The sequence below is a fragment of the Salvelinus namaycush genome, unplaced genomic scaffold (assembly GCF_016432855.1).
Source record: "Salvelinus namaycush isolate Seneca unplaced genomic scaffold, SaNama_1.0 Scaffold793, whole genome shotgun sequence".
In the NCBI taxonomy this organism is placed as follows: Eukaryota; Metazoa; Chordata; class Actinopteri; order Salmoniformes; family Salmonidae; genus Salvelinus; species Salvelinus namaycush.
Genome location: NW_024061523.1, coordinates 29,814 through 39,685, shown reverse-complemented (window position 1 = coordinate 39,685; position 9,872 = coordinate 29,814). Strand labels below are relative to the sequence as shown.

General features: G+C 49.5%; 1 protein-coding gene across 1 annotated transcript; it reads left to right on the top strand.

The window, feature by feature from the left end:
* The first annotated feature begins 3,897 nt into the window (after positions 1-3,897).
* Positions 3,898-9,572, top strand: LOC120042861 (ataxin-1-like). Its single transcript, XM_038987645.1, has 5 exons — positions 3,898-4,544; positions 6,562-6,867; positions 7,013-8,179; positions 8,400-8,694; positions 9,100-9,572. The coding sequence occupies exons 1-5, from the start codon at positions 3,993-3,995 to the stop codon at positions 9,570-9,572; spliced, it is 2,793 nt and encodes a 930-aa protein (XP_038843573.1). The 5' UTR covers positions 3,898-3,992.
* The last annotated feature ends 300 nt before the right edge of the window (positions 9,573-9,872 follow it).

The window sequence follows — 9,872 nt, the reverse complement described above, 5'->3', positions numbered from 1 at the left end:
GGTGAGTTGAGTTGAGGTGAGGTGGGTGAGGTGAGTTGAGGTGAGATGAGGTGAGTTGAGTTGAAGGGGGGGGTGAGGTGAGGTGAGTTGAGTTGAGGTGAGATGAGGTGAGTTGAGTTGAGGGGGGGGGTGAGGTGAGGTGAGTTGAGTTGAGGGGGGTGGGTGAGGTGAGGTGAGTTGAGTTGAGGTGAGTTGAGTTGAGGTGAGGTGAGGTGAGGTGAGATGAGGTGAGTTGAGTTGAGGGGGGTGGGTGAGGTGAGGTGAGTTGAGTTGAGGGGGGTGGGTGAGTTGAGGTGAGTTGAGTTGAGGGGGGTGGGTGAGGTGAGGTGAGTTGAGTTGAGGTGAGGGGAGGTGAGATGAGGTGAGTTGAGTTGAGGGGGGTGGGTGAGGTGAGGTGAGTTGAGTTGAGGTGAGGTGAGGGGAGGTGAGGTGAGGGGAGTGGGTGAGTTGAGTTGAGTTGAGGGGAGGGGAGGGGAGGTGAGTGGGTGAGTGAGTGGTAGTGAATGGAACAATGCTTGTTCCCATTCAGGACGTGTCTGCTGCCTCTGGGGCATGTGAGGAGAGTCTCTCCATATAGCTGAGCACAGGAGAGTTGTCCAAGGGGGCTGGGATCCTCTGGTTGTCTTTAGTGTTGTCGGGCAGTGTGTGTGTGTGTGTGTGTGTGTGTGTGTGTGTGTGTGTGTGTGTGTGTGTGTGTGTGTGTGTGTGTGTGTGTGTGTGTGTGTGTGTGTGTGTGTGTGTGTGTGTGTGTGTGTGTGTGTGTGTGTGTGTGTGTGTGTGTGTGTGTGTGTGTGTGTGTGTTGTCCGACACTGTGTTGCCATGTGTCTCCCGGTGTGCTGTGAGCGTGTTGGACTGTAAACAGATGACTATATTTTTACACCAGTGGAAAGTGGGACATGGTGGCTCCGTGTTGTGACTGTCCTGTAACCATGCCTCATAGATTGTTTTTGTGTTACCGCAGTGTTCATTGTCAAGGCTCGGGTTGTCGTGGTGTTATCATGGGATTGTCATGGTGATGGGGTTGTGCTGTAGTAGTGTCGTAGCGTGTGTGTGTCTCTGTGTCGACAATGTCTGCGTGAAGTGGAGGCTATATGGTGCTCTGATGCTACAGGCACCGCTTAATGTGGGTCAGGAAAAGCAGCTCTCTCTCTCCCTCCCTCCCCTCTCTCTTTCTCCCTCTTTCTCTCTCTTTCGCCCATCCTCTGCCACTTTGTTTTTCCTCTCTCCCTCCCTCTCGCTTTGTTTCTCTCTCTCTTTTTTCCCCTCCCTCTTTCTCTGTCACTCCATGTTATTCGCTGCATCTCTCCCTCCCTGCCTGGCATCATGTGTTGTCTTTCTGTTTATCTCCTTCTCCCTCCCTGCCTGCCATCATGCGTTGTCTTTCTGCCTCTCTGTTTATCTCCTTCTCCCTCCCTGCCTGCCATCATGCTTTCTGTCTTCCTGCCTCTCTCCTCTCTTGCCTCTCAGCTGCACCTCTCCTTTGTTACCTCTGGTACATCTAACAGGCTTTATCAGGCTGTTCTGTTATAGATATAGAATGGTACATCTAGCAGGCTTTATCAGGCTGTTCTGTTATAGATATAGAATGGTACATCTAGCAGGCTTTATCAGGCTGTTCTGTTATAGATATAGAATGGTACATCTAGCAGGCTTTATCAGGCTGTTCTGTTATAGATATAGAATGGTACATCTAGCAGGCTTTATCAGGCTGTTCTGTTATAGATATAGAATGGTACATCTAGCAGGCTTTATCAGGCTGTTCTGTTATAGATATAGAATGGTACATCTAGCAGGCTTTATCAGGCTGTTCTGTTATAGATATAGAATGGTTCATCTAGCAGGCTTTATCAGGCTGTTCTGTTATAGATATAGAATGGTTCATCTAGCAGGCTTTATCAGGCTGTTCTGTTATAGATATAGAATGGTACATCTAGCAGGCTTTATCAGGCTGTTCTGTTATAGATATAGAATGGTTCATCTAGCAGGCTTTATCAGGCTGTTCTGTTATAGATATAGAATGGTTCATATAGCAGGCTTTATCAGGCACACATGGAGGTTCACTGAGGTCTATTGTTGAATGTGTAGATGATGTAGATGTGATGACGTGAGGCAGGGGGTAATATACACAATACAACGTGACTTCATAGAACATCATGATGTGATTGTCAAATGATCATTTCAATGGGGAGTGACTTGGGTGAAATGGATGGACACACACGCACACGCACGCACGCACATAAATACACACACACAGGCCTCCCGAGTGGCGCAGTGGTCTAAGGTACTGCATCGTTAGCTGTGCCACTAGAGATTCTGGGTTCGAGTCCAGGCTCTGTCGCAGCCGGCTGCGACTGGGAGACCCATGGGGTGGTGCACAATTGGCCCAGCGTCGTCCGGGTTAGGGGAGGGTTTGGCCGGCAGGGATGTCCTTGTCCCATCGTGCACTAGCGACTCCTGTGGCGGGCCCGGCGCAGTGCACGCTGACATGGTCGCCAGGTGTACGGTGTTTCCTCCAACACATTGGTGCGGCTGGCTTCCGGGTTGGATGGGCATTGTGTCAAGAAGCAGTGCGGCTTGGTTGGGTTGTGTTTCGGAGGACACACGGCTCTCGACCGTCGCCTCTCCCGAGTCCGTACGGGAGTTGCAGCGATGAGACAAGACTGTAACTACCAATTGGAAACCATGATATTGGGGAGAAAAAGAGGTAAAAAAAATGGATATAAATACTCACACACAGATCAACAACAACCAGGATGTCATTGGATCTGGTGTCTGGCTTGCTTTTCTACCTTTTTCCACTCACAGTCATTGAAGCAGGGGTTGGTACCGGTTCAGGAAACAGAACCAAAAACTGTGAAAAATCAACAACAACTCAAGTAACAGACATAGAACCAGCAACTAAAGTGATCTCTAGTGTTCCGGAACAGAACTGTTATTTTCAAATCTTGAGAATCGGTTAATAATGTTATTTTTTGTTCCCGAAAATATTCTGTATTTAAGTAAAGTTCTGATGCTAGAAATAGCCTAAACTCATGCCATGATGTCCAGGGCTTCAAGCCAAGCCCGTTACATGTCCACCCCTCTTTCTCACTCTCTACTCATCCGCATCTCATGCCTGCAGGGGCGCATATTAAAATATGGAATGTGATGATTGTAAGCATGTTGGAAATGTACAGCCATCATTCTTCTCTGTTGTTTCTACATGCTAGAACATAACAATTGTGTGTCTTTCTCTGTCTCCAGATTTACAGCTGGCGGACGTTGTGGAGGCTGGTGGTTAGTCAGAGATGATTCCTCATGAAGTCCATGGAGCCGTCCTCTCTGTCCCCTGGCGGGTGTCACTCTGCCCTCTCTAGACTACTGAGTCCAGGACACACAGTCACACAGTGAAGACCTGAAGGAGACCTGTTAGAGCCCACGACAACACTGAGAGAGAGAGATGTTTCCCATGCCAATAAAGCCCTTAAATTGAATTGAAGTTGAGAGAGAAACAGAGATAGGGACAAAGAGAGAGAGAAACAGAGATAGGGACAAAGAGAGAGAGAAACAGAAATAGGGACAAAGAGAGAGAGAAACAGAAATAGGGACAAAGAGAGAGAGAAACAGAGATAGGGACAAAGAGAGAGAGAAACAGAGATAGGGACAAAGAGAGAGAGAAACAGAAATAGGGACAAAGAGAGAGAGAAACAGAGATAGGGACAAAGAGAGAGAGAAACAGAGATAGGGACAAAGAGAGAGAGAAACAGAAATAGGGACAAAGAGAGAGATAAACAGAGATAGGGACAAAGAGAGAGAGAAACAGAAATAGGGACAAAGAGAGAGAGAAACAGAGATAGGGACAAAGAGAGAGAGAAACAGAGATAGGGACAAAGAGAGAGAGAAACAGAGATAGGGACAAAGAGAGAGCGAAACAGAAATAGGGACAAAGAGAGAGAGAAACAGTAGGTTCAAAAAACCTACTTGAGAGACAAACAAAGAGTGAAAACCAACCATGAAATCCAACCAGGAGAGGAGCCATGGCTGTCTACCTCCAAAGAAGCGTGAGATCCTAGCCCTGGAGCAGAGGCCTGTGGTGGTAACAGCAGCAGCTGAGATCCTGGCTCTGGAGCAGAGGCCTATGGTGGTACCAGCAGCAGCTGCAGCCTCAGCAGACACTATCCTACACACAGAGAACCTGGCTTGGCTGGCCAATGTAGCCAGCGAACGCTGCAGATCCACAGAAACTCCCAGCCCCAGGTTTCATGTCTCCTCGTCCTCCTCTTCGTCCCCCTCCCCTTCTGCTACCTCTCTGTCTACGATCCCCCTGTCCTCTCTCTCCACTGTCTACCCCACTGGGGTGGGGCTCAGCCAACAGGGCGGGACAATCCAGTACCCCCAGCTGGCCCCTAACCTCCAGTTCATTAGCTCGGGGCCGTACACTGGCTACATCTCCTCTCAGATCGTCCAGTCCACTGCCACCAGTGTAGCCACCTCCACAGGGCAACAGCGCCACCATCTGGACGGCCACTGCTACACCGCCGCCCTCATCTCCCAGGCCACCAAGGTGTGTGTCTATTGTGTATGCATTCAGAAAGTATTCAGACCCCTTGACTTTTTCCACATTTTGTTACGTTATAGCCTTATTCTAAAATGTATTAAATGGTTTTTCCCCCCCTCATCAATCTACACACAATACCCCATAATGACAAAGCAAAAACTGTTTTATTTTTGATTTTAGCAAATTTATTCAAAATAAAAAACAGAAAAATCAAATTAACACAAGTATTCAGACCCTTTACTCAGTACTTTGTCGAAGCACCTTTGGCAGCGATTACAACCTCAAGTCTTCCTGGGTATGACGATACAAGCTTGGTACACCTGTATTTGGGGAGTTTCTCCCATTCTTCTCTGCAGAGCCTCTCAAGCTCTGTCAGGTTGGATTGGAGCATCGCTGCATAGCTATTTTCAGGTCTCTCCAGAGATGTTTGATTGGGTTCAAGTCCAGGCTCTGGCTGGGCCACTCAAGGACATTCAGAGACTTGTCCCGAAGCCACTGCTGCATTGTCTTGCCTGTGTGCTTAGGGTCGTTGTCCTGTTGGAAGGTGAACCTTTGCCCCAGTCTAAGGTCCTCAGCTATCTGGAGCAGGTTTTCATCAAAGATCTCTCTGTATTTTGCTCCATTCATCTTTCCCTCGATCCTGACTAGTCTCCCAGTCCCAACCGCTGAAAAACCTCCCCACAGCATGATGCTGCCACCATCATGCTTCACTGTAGGGATGGTGCCAGGTCTCCGTCAGACGTGACATTTGGCATTCAGGTCAAACAGTTCAATCTTGGTTTCATCAGACCAGAGAATCTTGTTTCTCATGGTCTGAGAGTCCTTTAGGTGCCTTTTGGCAAACTCCAAGCGGGCTGTCATGTGCCTTTTATTGAGGAGTGGCTCCGTCTGGTCAGTCTACCATAAAGGCCTGATTGATGGAGTGCTGCAGAGATGGATGTCCTTCTGGAAGGTTCTCCCATCTCCACAGAGGAACTCTGGAGCTCTGTCAGAGTGACCATCGGGATCTTGGTTACCTCCCTGACCAAGGCCCTTCTCCCCCGATTGCTCAGTTTGGCCGGGCGGCCATCTCTAGGAAGTCTTGGTGGTTCCAAACTTCTTCCATTTAAGAATGATGGAGGCAACTGTGTCTTTGGGGACCTTCAATGCTGCAGCCATTTTTTGGTACCCTTCCCCAGATCTATGCATCTACACAATCCTGTTTCAGAGCTCTACGGACAATTCCTTCGACCTCATGGCTTGGTTTTTGCTCTGAAATGCACTGTCAGCTGTGGGACCTTATATAGACAGGTGTACGCTTTTCCAAATCATGTCCAATCAATTGAATTTACCACAGGTGGACTCCAATCAAGTTGTAGAAACATCTCAAGGATGATCAATGGAAACAGGATGCACCTGAGCTCAATTTTGAGTCTCATGGCAAAGGGTCTGAATACTTCTGTAAATAAGGTATTTTTACATGTATTTTTATACATTTACAAAACTGTATTAAAACCTGTTTTTGCTGTGTCATTATGGGGTATTGTGTTCAGATTTGTATTTTATTTAATCCATTGTGGAAAAAGTCAAGGGGTCTGAATACTTTCCGAAGGCACCGTATATATCAGTGTTGGGGAGTAGTGAACTACATGGAGTTCAACTAGTAAGTTAACGACATTTTGCAGTATTTTGCTGGGAGTTGAACTAAATTATGGGTAGATCATTTCCTTATTTTATTTGTTTGTGTCAGACCTGCCCAATTCTCACTTAAAACATTGTTTTTGTGTTTAATAGACTAAATTGGGATCCGTTTTTGAAATTTGTAGACTATGACATTTCAGATTTCAATATGATAATGCATCATTAAGTGAAGTAATTGTTAGCTTGATAAACTATACTTTCAGAGTAGCTTCCCCAACACTGGTATTTATTGTGTAATTAATTAGTATTATTATTATATATTTATTTGTGTTTTTTAATGTATTGCTTGGTGCGAACAAATATCCCCTTTGGGGCGATTAATGATGTACTATGTTATGTTAAGGCTGGTGAACAGCAGAACCAGCTCCAGATAGGACTGCCGTCTGACCTGGCTGTGTCCGTTGGAGGGACTATCGTCTCCCTGCCGACCTCCACCCACTTCCCCAGTACCCACCAGTACATCCAGCTGGACAGCAGCAGCCCTCTGACCGTCACCTCCCCTACCCAGGGCCACCTCCAGCCTCTCCAGCTCCACACCCACCCTGGGATGGGCCTCCTCCCCCACACCCTCACCCTCGCCCCCTCCCAGGTGCTGGTCCAGTATGCGGATGGGTTAGGGGTCAACAAAGCTGAGGGCGGACACACCAAGGTATTTATATCGTTTTTTAAAATTGAAGACATTTTTAGATGTTGAACTGTTTGCGAGGAGAGCTTGTGAGTAAGCATGTCATTGTACAGTGTAGACTACACTGTATCCTGTGGATATGACAAATAAAGATTGATTTGATTTGAAGGTGGTGCAGCTAAATGGAGAGCTGGAGAGGAGTTTCGGTAAACAGAGCTGTGCTGGCGTCAAAGGAATCTCCTACTCTAACCAGAACAATCAGCAGGTTCACCATGGATATGAAGCTCGACACATCCTCATTCCCGCAGACTACACTACCCAGGATTCAACAGGACTACAAACCTCCCTGGTGCTGGTAGCAAACGCCCAGCCCCACCCCCACCCCCACCCTACCAGTGGTGCTGAGCAGGACAAGGTCCAGGTCCACCCATCACTAATACACAGTGAGGGAGGAGGCATCTGTCTAGGGAAACCTGTCTCCAGAACCTCCTCTTTCACCTCCCTCAACTCCTCTGATGCTCTGAAGGTCTCTTCTGCCCCTCACACGGTTATCCGGACCACCCACCACTCTGACCAGCATGTACAAAGCCTGTACTCCACCACCCAGGCACCAATCATCGGCTACATCGCCAGGGCAGGTAACCAGCATGGCGTCAGCTACGCCACCCTGCCGCAGCACCTGGTCATCCCGGACGGCCAGTCCCTCCAGTCTCTCCTGATACCCGTTAACGGAGTCGGTGACGTTACCACCACTACGGACCTCGAGGCTGCCTGCTCGGTGACCGCCAGGACGGCCAGCACCACCGCCTCTCAGCTGGCTCCAGCGACCACATCCCTCCCCCGCCACACCTACCTCACCGCGTCCCTGTCCAAGTGTGAGATGCTGGGGTCGGACAGCCACCACCAGGCCCCTGCTGTACTCCAGGCCCAAGTACTACCCATCCAACACATCCAAATCCCGTCTAACACAACTGCTACTGTGGTGGCGTCCCCCTCCCCTGCCCTAGCCCTAGCTCCCGCCCCTGTCCAGGCCTCCCCCTCTCTCTCCTCTTCCCTCTCCTCCTCTCCAGCCCTAGCTCCAGCCCCTGTCCAGGCCACCCCCTCTCCCTCCTCCTCTCCAACCACGCTCCCTCCGTTCTTCATGCGTGGCTCCATCATCCAGCTGGCGGATGGGGAGCTGAAGCGAGTGGAAGACCTGAAGACGGAGGACTTTATCCAGAGTGCTGAGATCAGCAGTGAGCTGAAGATTGACTCCAGCACTGTGGAACGCATCGACACAGGCCAGACACCCAACGCTGTCATCATACAGTTCGGTGTCGGGGAACACAAAGCACAGGTAAGCTAGTGAAGCTTGTTGTTGTCTCCATTCCCCTAGACTCAGTGCCAGTCTGTTTGTACTTCCCTGCCAACGCCTTGTCACTCATTCTCACACCGCAATGGTGTTGAAAAGAGCACAAACAGATCTGAGACCAGGCTACCATAACCCCATCCTAATGTCTATGTTTATGCCAATAACAGTTTATTGTGTATCCTTTGTGTGTTGTATTCCTCTGCAGGTGTGCGTGGAGGTGCTGTTGGAGTACCCGTTCTTTGTGTTCGGCCAGGGCTGGTCGTCCTGCTGCCCTGACCGGACCACTCAGCTGTTGGAGCTGAGCTGTGCCAAGCTGTGTGTTGGGGACGTGTGTGTCTCCCTGACCCTCAGGAGCCTGAGGGGTGGCGACGGCTCTGTGTCTGGGAGGAACCACAGCAGCCAGGGTCACGAGGTCAAGCTGAGGCACAGCCACAACACTGGGGACATCACACAGGAGTCTAACCGGCAAGGGAACAGTCAGGGGAATAGCCAGAGTAATGGTCAGAGTATTGATCAAATCAACAGTCAAATAAATAGTCAGAGCAACAGTCAGAGAGACAGTCAGAGAGACGGTCAGAGAGACGGTCAGAGAGACGGTCAGAGAGACAGTCAGAGAGACGGTCAGAGAGACGGTCAGAGCGACGGTCAGAGAGACGGTCAGAGAGACGGTCAGAGAGACGGTCAGAGCAACAGTCATAGAGACAGTCAGAGAGACGGTCAGAGAGACAGTCAGAGAGACGGTCAGAGAGACAGTCAGAGCAACAGTCAGAGAGACGGTCAGAGAGACGGTCAGAGAGACGGTCAGAGAGACAGTCAGAGAGACAGTCAGAGAGACGGTCAGAGAGACGGTCAGAGAGACAGTCAGAGTATGGACAAGGACTTTAGGAACAGTTTGAATGCTGCAGGCAGCAACAGTGTCTTCCTGGTGCAGGTGGCCAAAACAGACAGGCTGAATAAGGAGGACAGGGGCGTCCCCCGCTCTGTGGACCAGGTGACAGGATCTGGACTGAGACCAGGATCTGGATCTGGACCAGGGGTCTACGGAGCTGGAGTTGGACCCAGGAGCACCTCGGACCTGCAGGCTGTCTCAGGGAATGGAGAGATGAGAGACAGAGAAAATGTAGAGGTGATAGGAAGAAACAATGGAGAGATGAGAGAGAGAGAACAGAATAGCCACATGCCCCCTTCGCCCCTCAAGACAGAAGTGGGTGAGGCAGACAAAGAAAAACCCTGCGGTCGTAAGAGGAGGTGGTCTGCTCCAGAGAGAGATCAGACAGAGAGGGCGGACGAGGAACCCCCTTTGACTCTGCCAAAACCCTCTTTTATAACTCAGCAGGTCAAACTCTCCATGGAGGGAAGGTCAAATGTTAGTCGTTGAAGGAGCTGGAGTGTTGTACGGGAGGTAGGGAACATACTTTTATATGTTTGTAACGTTGTTAGTGCTGTTTGGTTTAATCTATCTATCCACATTAATGGAAAGGATTCGTTTACCTTGTATATACATGTTTTATGATTCTATTTATATGGAAGGAACCTTGTTGTCTCTGTGTTTGGCCCACTGTCTGGGAGGCCAGTCTCTCTCCAGAACACATTTAGTGGCCCACTGCCTGGGAGGCCAGTCTCTCTCCAGAACACAGTGAGTGGCCCACTGTCTGGGAGGCCAGTCTCTCTCCAGAAC